The 26,448-nt window shown below is 39.3% G+C and overlaps 1 protein-coding gene across 1 annotated transcript in view; it reads right to left on the bottom strand.

The window, feature by feature from the left end:
• The window catches only part of LOC146316449 (voltage-dependent calcium channel subunit alpha-2/delta-1), a 92,791-nt gene that overhangs the window by 65,608 nt on the left and 735 nt on the right, over positions 1-26,448 (bottom strand). Inside the window, exons 2-3 of the mRNA XM_084733392.1 lie at positions 15,007-15,088; positions 14,594-14,710 (exon numbers count right to left, since the gene is read on the bottom strand). Of these exons, the coding sequence (XP_084589518.1) occupies positions 14,594-14,710; positions 15,007-15,088 (199 nt within the window). The remainder of the gene's footprint in view (positions 1-14,593; positions 14,711-15,006; positions 15,089-26,448) is intronic.

Raw genomic sequence — 26,448 nt, forward strand, 5'->3', positions numbered from 1 at the left:
CGGCCTAATGATGACCACAGCAACTGTGGTGCCTATCAATATTCCAACAGCCAAATTGACCGCATAATGCAATATTTCTCATTTTATGCACCTTCCACTGTTCATGCACACTGATGTATGAGATCATTACACTGCAGCTGCAGAGAGTACAAACATTTGGAGCAGGCCTGAGAGTTGGATGGCAGTGGAGTTTTTACACTGTAGAAATAAGGTATTTGTATTAACTTAAAAAACTTTGTGTTTGGGTTGCCTTAAAATTTAGCACCAACCAAGCTCATAGAGAGGCTACCTAATTGCCATTAGCTTTGTTAGCCCTGCAGAACTGGGAGTCCAGCAAGAAGCTACTTGAGCAACAAGTAAGGTGCTAAAGCTAGCATTGTCCATCCATCAGGAAATCACAGAGTACACCAGAAGGAAAACCAGAAAATGCTTTCTCCATAAAACATGACTCAGTTTTTGTGCTTTGGAAAAGTGAGGCCCTGCCCCCAGAAACACTACCCCTGAGTGTGTCATCAACTCTTTCAAATTGTTTTATGAAAAAACAACAACTCTAAAATGCCATTAAAAATACTGAGAATATCTACAAAACTTCTTTTTTGTCATTGCTGGGCCAAATGCAGGCAAATAAGTGATGCAAAGATCGATATATATATGTAATTAAAAACTCAAAAACTGATTTTGACTTAATGGGAACTTTAAGTGTGAGGGGTTGACTAAATTCAATACTAACCTTAATCATTGTTCACAGTGTTTTCATTAGTGTGGGCAGATAGCAAGTTTGCATTATATATGTTTTCTTCAAACTATAAAACAGAACAATGCATTCCACAAAGTCAAGTTAGGATAACTTGTTTGTAAGTTTGGAAATGTTCTGAAGAGAAATAAAAGAAATTTTACATTTAATTAACTTGAATAAATAAAACTCGCATATTTACACTGAGGTAAAAGAGGGGTTAGTTCTGATTTTTGTTGATTTTTTTTTACAGTGTACCTGCTAGCCCCACAGAGAGATATTTCTGCCCTGTTCTCACCAGTCTTATTGTCATTCTGCCAGGGCAGCCCAGCAGCCCACCATGCATTTAGTGAGAAAGCAGCAGCTTAAAGGATAGACAGGGAAGATGAGACAGGCTCTGCTAAACCTCGCAGAGCCTCCCAGACTCCCTGTGTGTGTGTGCGTGCATATGATAGTGTGCATGTGTTTCTAAAGGCTCCACACGCCTGAAATCAATGGGCCATTCAGAGCACACTGCCTTCTCCCCCAGACAACAAAGCAATACTCACAAGAGTAGTAACGGTCTAAAAGATCATTAACACCCACATTCAGTCTTATCTTTTCCCTTCCTTGCTTCTGACAATGTGTCCACATTCATGAACGGTGGTTACCTATACGCCATAATGAGTCCCAACTCAAAGAGATGGAAAGAAAGTAAAAAAAAATAAAAAATAGGGTGGCTGTGAAGGGTCAGTAGGAGAAGCAGAAAGAGAGGGGTCTGAAAAGAGGGAAAGACATAAATCATGAGCAGATGGATTAACGGAAAGGACAGTACAAAGAGAGAAAAACAATACTCAGCATGATCGCACTGTTCGTGGTTCTCATTAAAACTTATCTTATGAGAATGAACAGTGGGATGATAAAGAGAGATGGAAGGTTGGGAGGGGTTTTTTTTTTGGTAAAGAAGGATGTAGGAGTTATGAAATGCATTAGTTTATGTCCTGGGAAAAGGACAAACGAACGCACCCTCCTGTGTGCATGTCTAATAGATACATTGTGTTAGTGTGTGTGTGTGTGTGTGTGTGTGTGTGTGTGTGTGTGTGTGTGTGTGTGTAAGGTGTAATAACAGAGGAAATAGAGAGCTAATGAAGAAACTTTTCACACTTTACAACACCAGAAAGTCTAGTAAGGGTCTAATAAAGGGTATAATACTGTCTAATAAAGAACATTTTATTTCTAGTATTACTTTAATTTAATACAAAGCACAGCTTGTTACATCTTATTAGTGCACTATTACATAAAGTAAGACTGACTGAAGGGAACAAGAAATAGAGAATTGGGGAGATGGACAGATAGAGTCACCTGGAACAAAGACACAGACAGAAGTAAGAGGAGTAGTACAAAAGAGCAAAGAAGAGTAAAGAGGGGAGTTGGGCGGAGAGGGAAAAGATATGCAGCAAGAGAAAGGAGGGAACATGATAAGAGTAAAGCAGAGGTCAGAAGATATAAGGTTTATTTCATATTCCAGGTTGACAGAGAACTGTGGCAAAAGGTCAGGAGCTGGACACGGGAGAGATACAGTAAAGGAGGACGACCGAAAGAAAGCGATGCGAGGACAGAAAGAGAAGGAGCCGGATGAGTAAAGGGTAGAAAGAGAGCATGAGGCAGAGAGAGAAAGAGCAGAGGTATCTGCAGCTGTGAGGGCCCAGGGGAGAGCTGTGCTGCTCCACATGGCTTCTCTCAGAGGCCAAAAACTCTGATGGGAACAGTAAATCTACAGCTGCTGCTTGTCTCATTCGGTCTCTTTGGCTCTTTGGCTCTCATTCGTTTATCGCAAATATATGTGTCACCTCTGTCTACCTCAGAGAATTTATATTGCTTGTCACCATGTCATAGGGAATGTGCTGTATTATTTTATAACACATTTACTGAGAGTCATGATCTTCTCATTCAAAAGGTAAACGATAAAGGGACTACTTTTAAAAAAGACATGCTTTATAGAGGTTTGGGTAATAAATCATTAACTACTTTAAGCTATTACTAGGAAAACCTTTTAAGTTGCCAGCTTGGCTAATGTTTATCATTCATGATATTTGGTAATAATGCCGTAAATGTTGATAATCCAGTAATAAATGCCCACTGGTTATTCGCCTTTTAATCAGATATCAAGTTTGCAGTAGAATGCTAATAAATATTTAAAGCTGAAATATGTAAGGTTGGTCAAACCCAGAGAAACCTGTAATTTATGCAACGTAATGGTGCATTTCCTACCAGCTGTAATGTGCTATAACTTCCACAAAAACACAGGATACATCTGGATATGTCAGAGAGAAATGAAGGAAATCAGCAAACATGACTAAAGGTAACATAACATAAAACAATATGTTACATTGTCCTAGTTGTCTGATTGCCCACAGCTGTGCGCTCTCTCTCTCTCTCAAACACATGGACATGAAACCAAAGCAACCTTCTTGGTTTTGCTATTTTGCAGCATAAACGGTATCATGAAGTCGGCCTGGATAAAATGATTTATTAGTCATTATTAAAGCCATTAGTTACATCTTGCCAACAATCCATCCATCCATCCATCCATCCATCCATCCAATCATTCAAACAGAACTGCTATTTTCTGTAAGACAGACGGTAAAAACAGACATGACGGAAATGTAGTAGCACCAGTGTCAGACAGCAACAAAGTTCAGGTAGATTGTGGTTGAGAAACACCATCTTTAACTGGTGTAAGACAGAGGCTACTAATTATCTTGTCACATCTCACTTACTGTAATCAGAACAAAGAATCACAACATTGATTCAAAAAATACTACTTGTCACCTTTAATTATTAGATATGAAAAACGGCCTCTCTTGGCAGTGACAGGTCAGTTTCCAAATCAAGTATTCAAATGTAACCGTGAACATGTTTCGATCCATCAACACAGTGTGGATTTCTTCTCGATGAATGTATTAGACGCTTGTCCCTGGCCGACCATAAGTCTAGTTAGAATTCCACATCTGCACTGCTCCCTCCCACTCTCTCCCTCTCTTTCTGTCTATCACATACACACACATAAACACAAATGCACGCACACACACACACACACAGACACATGCAGACACCTCTTGTCTGCTTAATATGATCAGTGCAGAGCAGAGATGGGAGGTTGAGTAACATCTGCTCCGGAGACTGGGATATCTCTGATCGTATCATAGCCTGTGTTCATTACTGTGTTACGGTGGCTCACGCACATGCACACACACGCACACACACACGAAAACATCATAATGTCACATCTTGTGCTCATTATTGTAACATTGTGACAGCAGGCAACAGATTAATAAAAATATGGTCCAACACCTGGGGCACAAAGACTCTATTAAACACATGCACAGATAACACACTGATCACTTAACACACACGTCAAAATAGAGGGAACTCAGCTGTTTAGCACTGCATCAGGAATGTTGAAGATGATAACATTATAAATGTAATAGTAACTGTAGTTATATACATGGTTACAATTTACAAAATAAAAGATTGGTGTATCTTGTTTAAAAAACAGAAGGAGATTTTCCGAGAGTTTCTGAACACTGAATAGTTTAGTGTCAGACAGTTATTCCTGACACTAAAGAGTGGCCATACACCATATTGTGTTTTGCACTCGGAACCACAGTACACATTTCAGGTGAATGTTGGCACAGTTGCCAGGATCAGATTTTCACCTCATTTTCACCTCAACACAAGGACCCAAATGCAGACAAGAAGGCAGACAGAAACAGCTCAGGGATTTACTGATGAGAAATTAAGGTACATAAGATTAGGGGCACCAGTAAAAATCCAAATAGTCATAGAGGTACAGATTGAGAGTCAAGTACAAGTTCCATATTCCAGGATTCAGGTGGCAGACTTTCAACTGGAGATCTGGAAGTTCCAGCTAGGCGTTGGCAAAGACAGCACAGACATGTCTGTGGTCAGTTAAGACACTGGACGGTGGAGGACCTGTGGTAGTTGAGAGGCTGAGGATCTGGGTGGCTGAGAGACCAAGGAACTGAACAGCGGGAAAAAAAACCCCAAAGAGTCATGGGGACCAAGAGAAAAGCCTTGGGGACTGGGGGCTCTACGGGGTTGCCCCCTGAAAATGGCAAGGCCAGACTCAATGAAAGATTGCCGCTGGACTTCAGGGTTGGTCTTAATGTCTCATCCTCTCAATTGAAGGCTCTGAGTGTTCAGGAAATACAGGATCAGGGCAGGCAGGTGGAAGGCTAGCCAGCTCAAGGCAGGCAGGCCGGAGGCTAATGATCCAGAGACCAGCTGATTGAGAGGCAGGTCGGGGTGCAGGCTGGAGGTTAGCAGGCTGGGGTACAGGATTGATGGTTAAGTACGCTGCCAATCCAGGTAGCAACTTTACAAGCCCAGGCTTCAAAGGAACTTGCTGGAGTGCCGGTCACACATTTTCAACCGACTGCTTAATAACAGCATTTTGGCAATAGATTAGAAGGCACTGAATGGCATGAATCACTTTATGTTATTCACACACAAAAAAACCTTCATCTTCTAGGTCAGTTTTTGGCCAGATTGTACAACTACCAGGGGGCAAGGATGAGGCAGCAAGGAATAGAACCAAAATGCAGATAATCTGGCAGACAGAATCAGCTCTAATTTACTCATAAAATCAACACACATAGCTTTACTGGCATGAGTAAAGATATTGATCAGAAAGAGTCTAAGGATGACAGAAATGGTGCAGGGAGACAGGTACAGATTCAGAATCAGGTACTGGTTCCAGCATTCAGGAAACAGGTAGGCAGGCAGAATAACCCAAAGACAGAAAGTGGAAACAGGCGAGCAACTTGATGTGCTAGTCAGGTGACAGGGTCAGGTGGTAAATTCTGAGGGAATCTGGTGGACAGGTAGAGAATGGCGATGAAAGAGCCTGGGAAAGTGAAAATGTTGTTGGAGGGGCAGACAGAGAGGCAGAATCTGACAAGCGGCATGGTTTGCAAAGCAAGATCCTTTAAGCCTGAACTCTTTACACAAAATGTTTGACAAAGCTGGAGAATCAGCTACTGAAAAATAAAGCTGAATATCTAATGACAGACATTATTTCAGAATAATAAGTATGATCAAATAGTAAATGTTGTGAGACTGAATGTTAACAGGGATATTGGCATTGACATTATCTGTAGTGGTAGGGAATTTACCAGACTAAAATTTACTGACTCATTCATAATGACAAAAATCTGCATAATGTAGTTATTTCAGGACAATTACTGTTTTTGCATTGTATTTAAAGCATTTCTTATAAATATATATTTTATTTAGCTTACCCAGTTAAATGTGTCTGTAAACAATTTTACAAACAGTATATTACTACAGCCTGCAATACAACAAAGTGACTTTAGCGCTGTATCTATACATTCAGTACATATACTAAATGGCTGACCATTGAAATGTTTTACACATTATATACCTGTAGCAATGACTATGAATGTTGAGACTAGATAATGTGACAATATCAAAATGGGCAGGCAAAAGTATTAATGGCAGAATCAAATATGCCAGGCAGAAATCCCTAAAGACATGTCAATGTCAATTGTGAAAAAATGCACACCATAGAACTATGCTGTATCTATGATATTTTTGTGGAATATCATATGGTGGCATCTAAAGCCTTTCATAACATTTCCAAAAACAGATAAACAGACTCTCTTAAATAAATAAACCAACACCATTTTGATTGATGTTCCCCTGACAGCACAATAAAAATATGATTTATGAAATTTTTAAAAAAGTTATCTCATCAATACAACCAAACACGTGTTTGATTGATAGTCCTTGGAGTACACATGATTTAGGAAAATAAATAAAAATGGAGATATGTGTTTTTGCAGATGAATCCTTCAAATGCAAACTGTAAAAGTGTTTAATATTGAAGAAGAGTGTCTGAACTAGACACAGCAGCAAAAACCTTGATGTTGTGGGGCTGAGACTGGATATGTGAGGCACGGGGCCTTGTTTGGGCTCAAAAAAGTACCAGTGAGAGGTTTAAATATACTCCTCTAAATGCAAACTGACAATGTGCAAATTTAACAAAAACAATTGCAATGGTATCTACAAGGATGCAAGGAGGTTTATTCATTTCCAACAAGGTTCTATAACAAGATTTCAGTGTAGTTCCTTCTTTGATTGGTTGATTGGATTGGCTGAAGAGATAAAATAAAAACATAGACCAAACTAACTTATGAGGTGGAGTGCTGAGGATGAATTAGTTAGTCTCACAGCCTGAGGGAAGACGCTGCTCTTCAGTCTGGTGGTATGGCAGGGGATACTTCTGTATCTCCTGCCTGATGGCAGCAGAGTAAACAGGCTGTGGCTGGGGTGGGCATTGTCTTTTAGTATTCTTTGGGCTCTGTACACACACCTCACCTCCCTAATATCACCGATGTTTGGTAAATGGGTACCAACAATGTTCTGGCAGTTTTAATTACCCACTGTGGAGTTTTTTATGTCCTGGGCTGCCGGTTTGTGATGTTTCCAGTCAGAATGTTTTCTATTGTTCCCCTGTAAAAGTTAACAAGAACTTGGGAATTTTGTCCTCTTAAGTTTCCTGAAGAAATACAGCTGTTTCTGAGCTTTTCGTTTCCACGGCGAAGATGTGCAATAACCATGACAGGTTCTCTGTGATGTTGATTTTAGGGCTGCACGATATTGGAAAAAACTGACATTGCGATTTTTTTTTAACCCTGCGATATATATTGCGATATGAAAAAATACAGGAATTTTCACCAGATGACATTAATAGCACTTAATGTTACTGCTGCCATCTTGTGGACAATTAACCTGCACTGATCTTGTGACTCACTGCATATGCAGGGGCGTGGTCTGCTTTGGCAAAGTGATTAAGAACGATTGTGATTGGTGGATCGCTGCGCGCAGTGTGTGTCAGGTACTCTTGAAATTAGGTGATTTCGTTTGCCTCCTACATTGCAGGACCTGCAATGTGACTATTGCACACACGTACATTGTGATGACGATGCTCAAACGATATATTGTGCAGCTCTAGTTGATTTCCAGGAAGCTAAAACTGTTCACCTGCTCCAGCTCAGCTCCACTGAGTACATAGAATGTAGACAGGGATGTGCGCCTTTGCCTCCTTTTTCTGAAAATCAACAATCAGCTCTTTCGTTTTGCTGACGCTGAGCAGTCGGTTGTTTTCTGTGTACAGCAAGACTGCTGATTTCCTCCCGATATGAAGTGTAATCGTTGTTTGAAATCCGACGATGGTGGTGTCATCTGCAACTTCGGAATCAAGTTTTTTCCATATCAGGGGCTGTTTTCGTGGGTGTACAGCATGAACAGGAGAGGGCTGAGCACACAGCCCTGAGGGACTCCAGTGTTGAGCAGAGTGGAGAAGGTGAGCCGACCAATCCAAACTGTCAGGGTTCTGCTGTGAGGAAGTCCAATATCCAGGTGCACATTGTAGTACTCAAGCCCAGAGTGTTCAGTTTGCCAATCGGCTTCATGTGGGAGATTGTGTTGAATGCTGAGGTGAAATCAACAAACAGCATTCTGAAGTAGGTGTTGTTTTCCTCAAGGTGAGTGAAGACTGAGTGGAGGGCATCATCTGTGGACCTGCTGGTTCTGAATGCAAACAGGTGAGGATCCTGGCGGGTTGGAATGCTGTTCTTTATGTGCTAGAGAACCACTTTCTCAAGTTTCTTCATTGTTAAAGTCTGGCATTATTAAAATCACTTCACGTCCACGTCCATTCTTTACTACACAGATAATTGCATCTAGTAAAACGTTCCTAGTTTATAAGCCCATTATTGCACTTCAATAATGAACTTAACTTGCATGCCAGTAATGATGCCAGCATTGGAAAAGGAAGATACGTCACTTTGAAAATACACTTGAACAAATACACATTCCCATGATCCACACACAGAGTACTGGGCCACCTGTGTCCTGTAGAGTTTTAGAGGTGCTGGTTGAGGTATTACTCTAAGTAATGGTGCAGACTGGCTCATTAGTCACTGGATAGAGCCCTTCACCCCAGGAGAAGAGAAGGGAATTGTGCAGACACACACACACACACATGCAGTGCACACAGAGAGATGCACACACAGACCCTCACCTCATGCAGATTGTTCAAACAAAAGCAAACAACAGCAGCCGACGCGTTGTTTGTAAGAGAGAGGGGTGGATCATGAACAATACCTTGATGTGTGAGCATGTGTGGATGTCTCTCTTCGGTGTTTTATCAGTTGGCCTTTTGCCCTAACAGTTCTGCGGCATCAATAAATAAGTTTTTAATTACAATGTACACAGGCAGCAAGAGAAAGAGGGAACAGGCTGGGAGTGGGGAAGGGAGAGATAGGTTGAAGTAATTTGATCTAGCCTCGGGCACATCGCAGACTTTCACTACGAGGTCAACTACTTTTGACAAATGTTTTCTCTCTCTTTATATGGTGTGGTAGTGGTAGAAGTAGGATTTGACTCAAACACTGCACTGTCTGGACTTGATAGACAAAATAAATGAATCATTTCACTCCATTTTCATATTCAGAGAATCAGTCAACTCAGTGGAGTGGGCGGATTTGAAGGTCTGGACCCAGGCAACACTGTCTGAGATGTTCACCTATAGGGCTTTCTGCCAGACAGTCTTTCCAGCACTTGTTTAACAGTCTGTTATTTCAGACCATGACCTTTTTCTAAACCTAACCAAGTAGTTTTGTTGCTGAAACTTGACAGGGTACTTTTAGTGCCTAAGCCTGACTACCTAACAACTACGTCCTCAAATAATAAGTCAGCATTAAACTTCACGTGGGAGTCGCACTCCTTTCTTGTCTGTGGAAGTACTGTACTTCATTCATCCATCACAACCTGCTTCTGATGAGGATTTGTTGCTCTTTATACTTGTACTCTGTTTATACTTATCACCTGACTTCCTACATCCTTTCTGCCTGATACCCCTTTCTGGTAGTTCCTTTATTAATAATAGTTATTTAATTTGGTCTAATAAAAACAATAAGAGTCTCTGAAAAGTTACAGAGAGCATGTGTGGCCTATAAAAACTAACCAATATGTAAATTAAAAGAACAGATAAAGAACTAGGGCTACTGAACCCTCATGCTATTATTTTCTCCTTACCACAAAGGTATATTAAACTTTGTTGGTTGTTGGTGTTTGTGCGTAAGAAGTAGGAAGCTACAGCTACAGTGCATGCATTTATAAATATTTAGAATAAAAAAAAAAAAAACTATACTCTATAGATACAACTGAAACTTGTCAATATGGTATTAATACTACAGCTGAATAAACAGTACGATTAATGTTTATTCAACATTAATAATGCATCATGTTTAAGAAACCGTTGATCCCTGACAGCTGTCAGTACTTTGCATGCAGTGTTTGTTTTTATCTCCTCACCATTGCATTGCACACAAAAGGACACAAGACTAAACAAAACAGAGTAGGGTACACTGGATTTACAGGGTAAAACCTTTTTTCACATAGCCTAATATTTAGTTGGACTATTTAAAGCCAAGATGTATGATATTTCTGCTGCAGTATCAGCTGAGGTGCACAATCACATCAAAACACTTAATCAGAAAAAACAGAAATACTGTACATTCATTCTTCAAAATTGCCATGTTTTTCATACTTGAACACAACAGAATAAAGCATCCACAAGCAAATAAACGGAAATAGTTACCATCATTTTCATCAGAGGTTATTTAAAAGGATCAAATGGTATTTCCACTGTTTCACTCTGGCCAGCAGGGGAGGCTGCACCCTCCTGTGCTAATGTGTGCAAGTGTGTGAGTGTTTCCTGTTGAGATCAAACCCCAGTATACATTGTAAAACCTTTGATAAAGTGATCTCTCCCAACAGTGTGCAGCCAAGTACTCATTAATAATGTATGTTACACTCTGCGACACACATATTTATGGAAGCATGGGCAGACACACATGGACACATGCTTTTTCCCTGCACCTGTGGCTAGGTAAACTGTGGCCTTTCAAAGGTCATCCATCATGCAGAGTTAGAGATCAGAGATAGAAAGACAGAGAGGACGAAAGAGAGAGAGAGAGGCGGAGGGAGGATGAAAGTTTGAAAGCAGTTGACAACTAAGTGAAAGTGGCTCAAGTGCCTTGGGCTATCTCCAATTATGTTGACATTGAGTCTCTCCCAACCTTATATCAAAGGCCTTGAACAAGAAAGGATCCCCCAGCTGCAATGAAGACTCTCTTCCTGTATTTTCTCTCTGATAAACTTTACAGCCAAATCCCTTCATTCAACTTGGAAGAAGATGGGTCAGCAAAAATCAGCTCAAAGCACAACTATAAAGTCTTCTGGGACACTATGTATACTTTCTGATTTGAGTTTGCTGATGTTTATTGTCACTGCTATGCGGCTTAACCCTACAAGTCTTAGACAGACTCCCAAAAAAGGAAACCCAGGGTTTCCCCCGGTGTATTACAAGCCCAGTGACCCATCAGACCAAAGTTGACCTCATACTGGGCCTGAGAACCTGGGAATTTTATTTTAAGGGGATGTATTTTAAGATGTTTTTTAAACAAACAGTTACCAGCAGCAGGGCAGCTTAGATGGAAACAAAGACATAATGGTCGGAGAGCTCACCAGAAACATTTGTTGCTGAAAACGTGACTGCGCTATAGAGAAGCAAAGTCCCCCCCTGTCCAGTGTCCCCTCTGTGACCTTATGTCAAAGATATGTATGGTTGTCAGTGACAGGAAACAAATATTTTTTTGATCCCAATCAATTTGTGCCATGAAATACACAAAAATCGAGTCTGTAAATTTACAAGATAATTTTGAAGGTTAACAGAGTTGCGATTTGATTTCTCTTGCTGTTGAAAACATAGAAAGACTGTACATTGTCAGTTTCTTTGTAAAACTCTTTTTAAAACTATAGTTGTTTTTTTAAAATGTGTGTTGACTCATTGGCTTAATTACTTTAACCTTTAACTGATTATTAAAAGGCTCTAATAGTTTAATTCCATTTCACCACTTGCCCTGTCAATGAAGTGGCATGGCATTTCACTTGCCCAAGGTAAGAAGTCTTCATTGTTGAGCCCTGGCCTGTGATTATGTTGAGACAATAGGGCCTTACTTAATTGCTGCTATCAGTCTGTCGCTGGCCCACGCCAGGCCTCCATCAAAAAAGACAGTTGGCTGCTGGCCTCTGTCAAAAAATACTTGCTACCGTGCCTAACAACTTTGCTGGAGGAAACCCTGAAACCTCTTACAGTCTGAGCTCAAAACACCATTTTTTGTCTCACTGTACCTTTGTTTGCACCCACTTTCCTTTGCTCAGTCTAGCTGTCCATCACTTCGTGCATCCATCATGTTCATGCATTTGCCCTTCTTTCACATCATCCATCCAACCATTTATCTCTCCGTCCCTACATCTCAGGACAGAGAATTCAATATCAGTGTGCCTTGAGGTTACTCGTAGGAGAGGATGAGACAGAAAGTCGCAATAAAGAGTGAGAAGTGATCGATGTCCGGAGGTTGGATGAACTGTCAGCATCAAGCTAGCTGACCTCCCACCCACCACCTACCACCTACCCTTAACATACACTAAAACACATATGCACAAACACACCGGCCCCCGCAACCATCCTTCTCTTCTATCACTTCCATTGAAGCCAATTTTCTCGTTGCTGCTTACACATCTTATGGCACCAGTGCTCGGAAAAACGATAAGAACACCAGGGTGTTTACTTAACATACACAGAACAGACACTTGGCAGGAGATGTGTTTATGAACATTCATAAATACTCCTTCTCCATTACTAATAAGACAACAATGGTGATGCCTTATAAAGGCAGAGTAAGGGGTGCTGTGAACTCCCTCTGAATGTATAAAAACAGTTCAAACTCCTGATATAGATGAGCATGTCTGACCCACTTCTGGGAAAAAAAATAAGGGAATAGTGGGGGAAGAGAGGGGGAGAAAGAGAGAACATCCCCAGGGTCAAAGCTCTCATTATCACACTGAATCCTGCAGAAGAAAGATCTCAGTCCCCGCTTTCTACTCTTTTGTGTTCATGCTTCATTCCCTGCTGTTAATGCATATACAAACTATATCTATCATCCATACAGTCACACAATGATATGATCCGGTCTGTACATATCAACTCACCACTAAAATATTGGCGCGCTGTTACAAAATGGCCACAACATTCAGATAACAGCTTGTGACAATGTAAAAGCATCATGAATGGTGGAGGTTGTTTACTGATTCCATTTATTTGTTATGGATGCCTCTTGGTATGGAGAAGGACCAAAAAATGTTGCCAGAAGATCATTAAATGTTTTGAATGAGACTTGCTCCATTTAAAGGATCATTTCAACCAAACTCACAGTAATCACACTTGGAAATATTGTGTGAAACCTCAGCCAGACAAGTAATTAAAATAAAAAGCCCAGATGGTGTTGTAACAGCAGTGGGATGCTTTATGTTTTGGGCAGTAACTTGTGAATCAACTGATATAAAACCAAAATTAATTATTTTCATAATTATGCAATTATGATATTTTGAATTACAACTATGATTCAATTTGGCCTAAAGGGGAATAATGTTTAATTTATCCTCCCAAAATAGTTTTAGTAATTCTGTGATTGTTGTAGCAACTGCCATTTTGGATTTTTTTTTACCTTTATTGTCACATATTGCATCCAGTCTTTACCAAACTTGGTACAAGCCATATTTAGATGATGGCTACAATTTTCCATTAGTCTGTAATTTGTTACCAAACTTTTGAGGCAGGTCCTGACCCACTAAAACAGGCAATAACTCTTCAATTCTGAACTGTATTGCAAACAGTGTGAATGTTCATATAGCCAGTTTGCACAAATGTGAAGCACTTCATACAATTCTATCTACAGTTAACTGTAAAACATGATATGTACTGGCATGATATGTCTTTAATTAAGCATGGTACCAATAGCTCAGTCCTTGCTGGGACTTTCTGAAGTTGGGCAGGTGAGCAGTAGCAGTAGATGCAGCATCACGTGCATTTTCTTCAGTGAATGCAAATATTCTAATCCTTATTAGTTTGATATTGCAGATGATTTAAATATCATGAGCTAGCCAACAGATATGCAGCTAATTTACTGTATCTGAATATAGCAATGATAAGTCCAATGGGTTGGTGAAAAATTAAAAAGATATATTTAATCTTATTTCTTTGAGTAAGTCTCAGGATTGCAACATTTCTCCCTTTAGATCTTCTCACCAGCACTACTACTCTGCAGCTAAAGCCCTCAGGCTCTGTGTTGTGGGTTCAGACCAGGTCTGCCCTATTTTGAAGTCACACTGCTGACAATAACAAGCATATTTTCCAGTGGAAATTTTTAACATTCTTCTTTTCTTAATTCAATCTATCCTGTGTGTCCAACAGTCTAGTAGTTGTCTTATCAGTCCATTAACATTCACATGCAAACTAATGCACCCAGCTTGTTCATTTCAATAGAACATTTACCATGGAGCATTATTATATAATTGGTTTTAATTTTGTTTGATTAAATGTCACAAACTTTAAAAAACTTAAGTACTACATCACATTTCTATGGTATTTTCATTCTTTCAACTTGTGAATTTCAATACACATTGAGATACATGGATTTAACACAATTGCAGTTGAACCAAAAAATGGATTAAACACATGGTCCGCTACACACACTCTGGTTATTGAATATACATGCTCACGTCTACAATGTCTTAACAAGAACCAGATGGAAAATGTCTTTTCTCAGCCCTTGTTAATAAAGATCTCATCCCGTACAGCTGTAATTAAAACCAATGTAAAATTGCAAACTAACAGTAGGTTCCTCTAAGTGGGCTGATTCCTACCTCCAAGGCAGCAGACCTCTTCCGCAGCAGCTGTTCAATTTTTGTGGCTGCTCTGGCCACGAGCTCCTCTGCGTCATTTTGCTCCACAGTGTACAGGTGCTGGTTCCTCTCAAAAATCTAGGCAGAAACAGAGTACTGAATGCATAAAATCACACATATAATTGGTAATTTAAGAAATACTTATGTTCCAGAGATGCATTTGATTTGTTCGCTTAAAAAAATCTAATAGAGTTTTGCTCGATGTGAAAACTGCACAATGTCAAACGCATATAGCAACTGAGCAGAATATAACTTTTAAACACAACATAACTTTTCTCTCTCTCTCTCTTCTCTCTCTTCTTTGATGTACTATATGTGGGGGTAAGTTTGGATCATGCTCTTTTTTTATGTGTGTGTGCATGTGTGTAGCATACCTGAGTGAGGCTCTTCCCAGCTGTGGCTGTGTCTGCCAGGGTTACAAGCTCTTTCTGCATCTGATCAACCCATTCTTTAATCCTGTGGGACAAAGCAATGCACACAACCAATCTTGTGACACAGATGCAACCAGTTTAGAAGAGACATCACAGACATTACACAATGCAATTAAACTGTCAATGAAGTTATCTTACATCTATCATCAGACAAGACCATCTAGACACACAGCGTGAAAACAAAGAAGGCCAAAGAGAATCACTCCAATAGGTCAGGCAAAATGTCAACCAATCATCGCCGGAATCGCTGGGAACAAACACAGTGTCGTCCAGTGCGTGTCACTGGGTGTCAACCAATACGATTACTTTCTGAAGGTTCACACATGAAGTCAGCCAATCAGATAAGTGTCAGCCAGTGTCTAGCCAGCGACTAGTGACCGTGATGTGAGTGGACAGGTGAGAGGTGGGAGGTGGCCAAGACGGACGTGCTTCAAAGAGCTCAGGGGACATCAGGTCCGGTCTGCTTGTGCCACAAACTGGATTATACCTTCCTCTCATCCTTCTCCAGTCAACTCGTCAGACCACAATAAGCTCACACCATGCGGTATAATATAATGACACAGTAGGGTAGACTGGGGATGGCTGCAACAAGGGACAGTTGCAACGCATCACATTCCTCTGATCAGAAGTGATGATACTCATTCTGTGCATGCTCAGTTAGACTCATGAGCTCTATTTTTGTCATACAGTCCTGTTTTTTTGTGTGAATTAATCAAAACCTACCTCGTTTGAATCACTGTTTTCTTGACTTCTAAGTGACATGGGGAACAAGGAAGGAAAGGTCCACACACCAAAAGGTCCCGTTAAACTGGAGATTTTTGGTGTGCGGCTCTTTCATTCTCTTTTCAGGTGTGTTTATAATCCACCACCCATCCAATTGGCTTATGGTCATCTTTTTCCTTTTTTGACACACACAAGTCATTGTAAGGTAAATATATAAGGGTAATTCATACATTGGACTATGACAAAAATCTGCTGCTTTTAAAGAAGATACAGTTTTGTAAAATAAATATGTATTTTTATTCAAGTTTGTTGCATTGCAAATTGTTCCATTCTTGTTCTCTCACACTGAAATACAGAGACTAAAAATCTGTAACATCTGTATCTGTAACATCTGTACATTGACTCAAGTTAAGCCTATGTTCTACACATAAACAAACAGAACTCAAAAAATCTTATTTAATAAATACTAACTAAATAAATAAATAACACTATAATAAGATTGTAAAGCCAGTTATAATTTCTAAATATTCATCTTAACTTAATGCATTTTAATATGTTGTAACTGTCTGCTGATTATGTTGTAAATGTTGTGGGTTGGGGTCAGTTGCAACATCTGTCTTCTTCCCCAGTCTCCCTATATAACTCTGTGTCTCCTGAACACATTGGCCATGGACAGAGATGGACGAGACAAGAATGACAAAGACCTGAGACATTATGCATTAAGTTGCATTGTGACTTGAATAATCTGACTCATCTTGAGGCGTTCCTGGTGTGAGAAGCTTGTAGGAACAAAATACTCGTGTGTGCATGTGGATGCATTAATTCACCATATATGCTGCCATGCGTGCACACACATACACATTGATACTGAGTCAGTTCCATTAATATTGTATGAGAATGATAACAGATTGGCATGGGATACAGATGCTCTCATTGCCATGCATTCACACCGGCATAGACTCGGCTGTGAGCCTCCCCAATGGCAAAGAGATGTTTTATACTCACATATACAACCTGGAATAAACAGAGCAAAACACATATGCATACCCAGAGAGTATTTCTCAAAAACTGTCATTGCAACAGTGTAATGAGTGTGATGCAAGTTCCAGTATGTTTGCAAAACATCACGTCTCCTCTGACTCTAAACGCAGCTGAGGGAGGAGGTAAGATGCAAATAAAGAAAGCGAGATAAAGAAGATCAGAAGCCAGAAAAGAAATGGGAAAGATGCATCAGGGAAACAAAATCCACAATAGATGGGGAAAATTCTGAGAAAGTATGCTTGTGGAGAAAGATGAGACACTTTGCAAGAGTGGGAAGACCAGAGGGGATAGCACAGTGTGAAATAGTTTAGGAAAAGAGAAGGTAGGTGGAGATATTAGAGCAGGGTCAGCCATAATTCAGCTGCTATCTCTTAATTCCCAAAGCCAGATGGTTTCGGGGCTGTGGACGACACTGCAGACTGAGGCTTGGCAGAGCTTTATGTGAAGCAAAACTAACATAGATGTCCAGCCACTGTACTGTATGTTACTGTGGTTTTAAAGCCACCAAATGGTGTTCTTTAGGTATTCATCTTTCAGCTGCCAACAGTGGTGCAGCTTCCAACCAGAGGTGCTGGCAACCAGGTGATCCGCAACAGTAAAAGCAGCATGAGATCTGTTTGTCATTCTGTTTATCCACTTCTGAAATACTGGAGACACAATAGTAGAGATATTGCCTGATGTTACTATATTTTGGAGGCTGATACGAATATTGATATTTGAGTATTGCAAAAAAAGTAACTTTACATTTAGACATAACATATATTTTTGACAAGGATCACTTACTGGAAATTCTAAATATTGTATTACCGTATTGGCCCGAATATAAGACGGCCCTGATTATAAGACGACCCCCTCTTTTTCAAGACTCAAGTTTGAAAAAAGACTTTTTGAACACCAAATTAATTTTTATACAGAAAATTTTTCCTTACGTTGATTACATAGCGCTGAAAAGACAACAGCTTCTCTCCAAAGTCAGAGGGCAGGCGCTGGGCTAGACTTGTTCTGCGTCGCAGCGTTAGTCCGTTACGCCGCATCATTCTTTTACACCAGCCGAGGCTAGCTTTGAAGTCAGCGGTGGGTATGTTTAGCTCTTTGGCTATTTCCACGGCCTTGAGCTGAATGACAGCTCTGCTGATGGGCATCCCGTCCTTTCGTTTCTCGTCCACGTACGCGCACACCCTCCTGTCAAGTTCTTGGAAGCGGCCGCTCTGAGGACCATGGAAAGCTTTTCTCTGACTGTGAGCATTTTTTAGGTGATCTTTTTGAGCTCTCCATCTCCGTACATTACACTCTGTGACACCATATTTCACAGCTGCTTTGCAATTGTTTGAAGACTCTGCCTCATTTATCACCATCATCTTGAAGTTTACATCATAACTTCTCCTCAGCTGCCGGTTAACCTGGCCGATCTTCGACCCACTTTTCTCCCGATTGTCGCTACGTTTCTCCATTTTCTGTTATCTCTTCTATTATTTTCTTCTCTTTTCTTTCTTACCGCTATTTTTTATTTTTCTTCTTCGTGACACGGGTTCGCTTTGGCCTGGGGAGTCAAGTTCAGCATTCTGGCGCCATCTAGCGTCGTGAATGGCTATAATGTCCAGACCCCGAATATAAGACGACCCCCACTTTTTCAGTCTTATTTCAATGCAAAAAACACCGTCTTATATTCGGGCCAATACGGTATATAAAATTCTATACTATATTCTATAATTTTCGGTTGCAAATTCTGGCAGAAAACCCATACATGGTGGAATCACTTTTTCTTAATTAACTCAAACAGGTCTACAATATATGGCAATATTAATATACCAGTGATAAGCTAATTTTAGTTTAGACTATCTGTGATTATGACTTGACGATGAAATGTCATTCGCTGTGGAGGCATGAGGATACTTTTATGAGCCACAGGACACAAAAGAAACTGAACGGGTCGACAGACAGAGAGCGGCAACGTGTGTGGAAACTAAAGGCCAAGCTGAAGATCCCCTGGAAAAAATGTCCTAGCCGATTCGGGGAGTGATGCAAAACGCAGCAGAAGCGGACGCATCTATGCATAGGAATACAAGGAAAGACTACAGCAATTGTCTAGTACTGTCTTGCATGGCTAAAATATATTTTTCTGCTGACCCTGTCTGCAACAGTACAGTGTGGAGCTCCCGTGCCTTCTCTCCTCTTCTACTAGGTGGAACTGCACTCACTATCATCTGCTGAAGGTGCACTGACTTATGCATAAGTACCTCATACACTTTAAAAAACCCCACTTTAAAAAAATAGAACTATCCCTTTAACACTAAATCACTGACATACATTTGATATAATGGTGAATGCAACTGTTGACTCTACTGCTACTATCGAACTAGCACACTAATTAAGAGATAATATTGAATGAACTGATTGAAATCTTCTCATAATATTGTAAAGATTTACACACTGGACTCAATATTGAGTTTCAAAGTTCATTCTTAACACTGGAAACAGCTGTTGAAAAATCAATATCTCCAAAAGATGTATTTAGTATCAGTTCTGGGGCTTTTGATCATGTCTCATGAGCTTCATCAGCAGATGGAGCGTGCCTTGTTATCATGGATCTTAGATGTTCAAACTCCACTTCTTCTGAGGACTTTTCATGCATGTTGTAAAAGGTTTTGTAAACAGCTTCTACTGAAGCCAGCTACTAAATAGATCTTGTGGCGAGATTATTTTCTCAATTGATTAAATACTATTTTCTGCTCATGACTAATTGGTCTTTATCTGACACAGTGTATTTTGTACACTTGTAATCACACTCTAATACTGCTCATCATACTTACACTTACAATAGAAATAAATACAATTAAAATACGATGAACCTTTATTAGTCCCACAATCTGGAAATTGCAGTTTGAGAGCAACACAAACAATATTAACTGAAAAACTGCAAAAAATTAAACTATATGATAAAATCCAAATTTGTGCAGATTATTTTCAAGCAACTCACAACAAGAGTATTCTCAGATTTGCTAACAATATCTCTGACTTTTTGCATGTCCTAAACTGTGACTGTTTGTTGATTTTTTTTGTACATCATGTGTATATTGTATATTTAATCAGTGCAATCTTTTGAACAGAGCTGCCTACGGAAAAGTGCAAAATGAATTTCAGTATACTGACAATAAAGTCATATCGTATCGTATCGTATCGTATCGTATCGTACAACCAGCCAGATTCCTTCCTATATGAACATACTTGGCCAATAAATCTGTGATTCTTGCTGCACAGTGTAGTTATAGCTATAACTATAAATGAGGCGTTGAGAAACTGTCCGTCCTCTCTTCTTGCCTCTATTTCACTCTCCTCTCCTCTTAAATTCTCTTTTCTTCATCCTCTTCTCTCCTCCATCCCTCCTTTGTCTCTAGATCTACTAACAGCTAACTGATTGTAAGGTATTTTAGTGGACCTTGGACCCCTAAGCTCTCAAAGCCTGAAGCACTGACAAGTCAATTGTGAGTTAGAGTTTATGTGAGTGAGTGTGTGTTTGTGTGTGTGTGTGTATGCGTGCGTGTTTGTGCTTCTATGGACTTGACATTCAGAGAAGCAAAGGGCCATCTCTCCAGAGTTTAACTTCTGTGCAATCTACTGCTACTAGTGTAAATCTCTATAACAAAAACTCTCAGGTGCTGACAAATAGATGAGACAGCAGGCTGTGGTGCAGAACGTGGGCATGTGTTCTTCTACACGATCCAATATGGATGACTTTTTTTCTTGTTCGTTTTTTTCAAAATCTATTTAGAATATTTTGTCAAAGCCTTCACAGAAGTGTCTCATCTTCAGAATAGCTCAGCCCAATTACCACAATGCTGAATTCCTTAAATGTGTATTTGCTTTGCTTGTGTGTGTGTAAATACCAAACACTGCAATGTGCAGACAAAGAAGTCGTGACTGTAAAGTGCTCACTTGGCTCATTATACACAGTAAAGTGCCATAGAATAGAAAGTTATGCTGCTACTAGACAGAAAAAAAGTTTTACAGGAATTTGGTGGAATTTAACTCATCTTTTCTCATTACCTTAATGTAAATATACAAGTTATATTTATTCAAGTTGATTGAATTTGTATTTATTTCCAGAAAACTTAAGAAATCATAAACATTATTTCCTCTAACTTGATGTTTTTGACTTGAAATGTTGAGTTTAATGAATGTACTGTGCATAGTTTGATCAACTCATTGAATTAAGTTTCCGAAGACCCATTTTCAGTATATTAGCAGACTTCCAAGCATGCATTGTTGGACGGTTAAAACTCTCCTCAGACTCTTCTCTTTTATAGTTATAGTTTCAAATTGATAAAATGTAAAAGGAAATTAAATTTTTTTGTATTGTGTGCATGTCTGACTGAAGAGTTGTTTGTTCAAATTAATATCTAATAGCTTGTTACACAAGTTCTGAAGTACAACTGAATTAATATCAAGTTTATTTGACTAGAAAAGTTTATTAGTTTATACTTACAGTGTAGTCCCCAATACGCCTGTTGCTTCATATGACTATCTGCAGTCAAATCCACTCTTTAGTTGGCTTTTAAGGGTCAACTGTCTTATCCACAGGTATGGAAAATCTGACACACATCGATTCCTCATCCTTAAATCATGCATTTCCAATCATCCCTTGAGGTCCCAACCTAGTTTAATGGAAGCGCGTCATAAATGCCAGTAGGTGAAGCCTGCTCTCATGGCCCATCATGGCTGATATGTGAAGTCAGGTCTCCTGCAATTGAGAGTAATGTATCTTATTTTATCTCTTTCCATACAAATCCAAATTATGTTAAGTACAGTGATGGTTATTATCTCATCGCCATCATAATGTTGTCCTAAGTATAATGTAGGCTCTTTTCAATGGGTGAAATACCATGGCAATTCAGGGATGCCTAAACAGTAATAAAGTCATTGTTGCTGAGCTGAGGTAGCAAAATGTTTCTGCTCTGGTTGCTGGGCTTTGATTACTGCAGCCTCTGGTACAACGCTGGATAATTAAACACGCACACACAAACGCACATACAAATGGCAACTGGGTCAGACACTGCCCTACATTGTTTTTCAGACACAGGAAGAGCAAATGAGAGCAAAACAGAAAGAGAGGCGGAGAGACAATACAAGAAAGAGAGAGACAGATGTTGTGGTACCGTCACTTTGGCAGTAGCGAGAGTAATGAGCTGGCCCATAGTGTCTATCTCGGTTGGCGGCTGTGTTAAACTACACTCTAATTACACATCATTACAGAGGCAAAGACAGAAGTGGTCCAGTCCAGACAGCAAAGTGGACTGAGGCATGGAAACACCAACAGTAATGCACCAAAACAACCCGCTGTGTTCTGCTTACGCTCTGTAGCCTATACACTAACACCCAAGTGGCCAATTCAGTGCTTCTCCAGCCAGGCACAGATAGTAAAAAAAAATCCCTTGATATTAAGTGGAGGCTTTCTGGATCAAGCTCTGACCACCACAGCTCCCCCTGCCTTTATTACAACAATTATTAGCTCAAATTTGCAATGTGGGTAGTCTTTTTGGTGATCTCATTCTGAAAGCGTTCTGGCACAGACAACATGAGTTCACTGTTACAAACTCATAAAGTCCCGCGTGAGATGGTTATTCGCCCCATTCTTGTTTTTATTCACTTTGAAATGTTGCTCTAGATATCCAAGGTAGTGCAAAATGTTTCATCTTCAGAGTGTGTGCCGGAAGAACAAAGCTATTTGGGATCATAAAGCAACACGAAACCAGCTTTTCCAAAACTACCTTTAATCAGTATTTTTCTATTTGATCAGTGTAATCCAGGAGAATTTACTTGATGAAAGGACTGTTGTCCTGGTTAATTTGAATTTCTTGTGGCTCATTGTATCTGTATTGAAACAAGCTATTGCATCATGCAAACTCCAAACAAAAATCAGACAGCCACTTTTAGATATACCCCAGAACAGTGATTCCCAAAGTGTGGGCGGCGGCCCACTGGTGGGTCATGAAGGCCCTGCAGGCGGGCCTTGAGAGGTCATGAAAGATAAATAAAACCTAAGTTTCAATTTTATAAGTCTGAATTTACTAGAAAATTTAATTTAGGATTAATTTTGAAGAACTAATAAAACAAAACCATGGGATTTAAATCACGTTATTCTTCATTTATCTGACCTAGTTTAGAGGTGTTACTCCATATTTGGTCAACTGTCACATTAACAGCAGAACATACAGTATCTTATATGTATCATTAGTCTCATTTGTTGATCAGAGTGGGCCTTGGCATTCTTAAGTTTGGGAGCATCTATCCTAGAGATATCCTCTTGTATCCATATAGGGCTACCTAGTCATGCAGATGGACATGCAGAAATTAATTAGGACAGAACTGTGTATATTTACTAATAGGGGTGGGCAATATGGCTAAAATCATATGGAAGTTATTAATACTACCAAACACCAACTAGGCGGCAACAATTAGTGTTCCTACGATTAAGCTACACTTAAATTGCGTGTGGTTTAGACCGGAGGATTAGGTAGAAAAAGACACACAGAAAGCTTGTTAAGTATCAATCCCATCCAATCAGTGCATTGAAAAATAAAACACTCAGGGAAGTGGTACTGTTTTAATGGCTAAAAAATTATGTTGCATCAGATAGGGGTATAGACTCTCAAAATCTCTCTGATACCAATACCAGCATGTAAGGCTGTATTGCAGGCACTGTCCAATACAGGTATTGGAATCAGAGCAACCCTAAACATGGTAAGCAGCCCTGCTGCCCAAATCACATTACCCTGCCTGGATTTGTGAGATGAATTACCAAATGAAAATCCAGCCCTGTTTTGATACGTAACCTTCCCCGGATGTAAAGCAGAGGGCTCCCACAGTGGAAACAGTATTGCCAAATGTCCACCAGTAGATACATCCGTCTCATGGCATATACCATCATACTGCCCAGCCCCATTAATGGGTCATTTCACTTTGATATGCTCAACAGTAAGATCAGAAACCTTTGTTTTTTCAGACTGCAACCCTGATGTACAAGATGGACTACCTGGTAAATGATCCGGGCTGCAGATTTTCCTCTACGGAGGAGAATATGGCAGTGTACATGAGCAATGCGGGCGAAAGGCTTTTTTTTGTTTGTTTTGTTTTGTTATTAACTGTATAAACCATGGGAATCACTTCTACCTGTGAGATGACGGATGCATTTTGTAAATACAAAGCACCTACTGGAATTAACTTTGAACTGGCTCACTGATTCACAAATTCACACTGAGCATCCAGCAGATTTAGACAAGTTCTTTTTTTTTCATCATTAGGCTGCACAAATACAGGTATTTGTTCTGTCACTAATTGTGCATATACTGAAGGGAAGCCATAAAAATGTATATTTTCTGCTACAGCAGGAGAAGAATAATTGGTTATTTGTTCCTTCATTGCGTAAATATCAGCAACTTCATTCTGTTGGTGCTGTAGATGTGTACTGCATTATACTGAGAAGCATTTCTAATATTTCTGATTTCTAACTTCTATACCTCCTGTGATATAAGTGGGGTAGACAAAAAAATCAGAAATGTCTGACAGATGCCAATGTTTTGGTCTGGTCGTTATTTACTTACAGGTAAATAAAATGTGATAGCATGCAGACTTAGCAACAGGTAACTTAAAGAACCAGTGTGTGGGTTTTAGCTGCACCTGGCAGTGAGGGTTCATATTGCAACCAGCCGGCATCATCCTCTCGTTCCAAACATGCAGGTAGAACTACAGTGGCCACGAAACTCCTGAAAAATGTGACAGGCCGTATCTAAAGACAGTGTTTGGTTTGTCTGTTCTGGGCTACTATAGAAACATGGCGGTTAAAAATGGTGGACTCCGTGAAAGAGGACCTGCACCCTATATAGAAATAAACAGCTCATTCTAAGGCAGCAAAAACATGACATTTTTTATTTTCATTTGATTAGCAATGAAAACATACTGATGAATGCTATATTCTGACATATTCTACCAATATATCCCTGCACATCTGACACACGGGACCTTAAACAAATACATACAAATTTTCACTTTTTCCCTATTTTTTTTTTTTTATCTGCGTCTCTCTTGTGTAAGAGTTAAGAGTGGGGGGAAAAACTGATTCTTAGGTTCCTCATTCTTTCTTGAAAGATTATTAATCTATGCAGAAAATTCAATATTCAAAAATTTTCTCTTCTCTCTTTCTCATGGCTGGACCTATTGGAAGATGAAACATAACCAACATAAACTTATGGAACATGTTTATGTTCTAAGCTAGGTTACTTCTTGAGTTTTGGTGATATAACGGAGTGCGAGCAACTGCAGACTGATACAATCCAACAGCCCCCATATGGCTTAAAAGCTAATGCATGGAAGCATTTTGACTTCTGTGAAGTTGAAGGGAAAAGGGACTTGGCTATACAGTATGCAAGTTGTGTCTAAAAACTAATGATGGATCATTACAATTACACTATGTTTTAAAGGAAATAGTCACACTGTGATGAAAAAATAAATCGTGCATAGAAATAAAAAATGTAGATGTGTAAAGATGCAGCAATAATTGTTTTATAATTGCAATGTAGCCCTCTGAATCTGAATCAAGTTAAATGCGGTGAGGTGCCAAGAGATTCCCACGCCTAATAGGAGATAATGGATCTCATAAAAAAAAGTAAAAAAGTCTTTATTTATGTCAAATGTTAATAAAGGGGCAGCCCCACAAAAAAACCTGTTTTTGTTTCTAAAGCTGTTGTTAAATCTTTTAACACTTAAACAGTTAAATCTTTTCTAATGCTGTTAACATTTTGTTTATTGTTGTAAACACAGCATGCATATATCAGCTGATATTCTTTATTTCTATATTTAAAATCCAAAATGACATAAAGGCACTGAAACTGTAAAATTTCACTGGTATTTTTAATAATTCTAAATAACTAAAAATAAAATACACAAATAGAAAAGCTTGACTTCCAATGAATTATTAGCGTGTATTGCCCATCACAGCTATAGCCGTATGGGCAATAATAATGTCTGACTTGACAGATCATGTCAAAGCATTTAGTCTGAATTCTTGAGCAAAATACTTCTTAGCCTTCCTTACCCTCAAATGTGCAAAAACCACAGAAAATTAGCAAATACCTGTTGATTGAACAAAAAATCTCATGCATTCCTACAATTTGACTTTAAGAAAAATGATCAAATTACATAAAATACTGTCTATAAAACAAACAAACAAAAAATAATAATTATCTGCAATATTTGTAGCATATAAAAAAGAAAAAAATCGAGCAACACATAAATCCTGATACAGATATAGACTGATATAGTTGTGCTCTGCCAATACCAGGCCACTAGTATCTGTCAACCGGTATCTGTATCTTGCTCTATATCTCTAATTACACGTGAAAATACATTTAAATGGTTGCAAAATTAGTAGTTTGGCATTTAATGTTGTAGAGTGGCTCTAAATGAGATGTTTAGGTGCAACAATCCATACATCCTTGAATTTCAATATAATTTTGTATGGAATCTAAAATGCAAAGGAACATATAATTTAAAAAAAATGCCAGTGAACAACAGGATTGTCTCGCCATATTTGGGCAGAACATTATTTTATTATTAAATTGGAATAAA

Source organism: Lutjanus erythropterus, chromosome 13, assembly GCF_056507025.1.
Source record: "Lutjanus erythropterus isolate fLutEry1 chromosome 13, fLutEry1.hap2, whole genome shotgun sequence".
Classification (NCBI taxonomy): Eukaryota; Metazoa; Chordata; class Actinopteri; order Lutjaniformes; family Lutjanidae; genus Lutjanus; species Lutjanus erythropterus.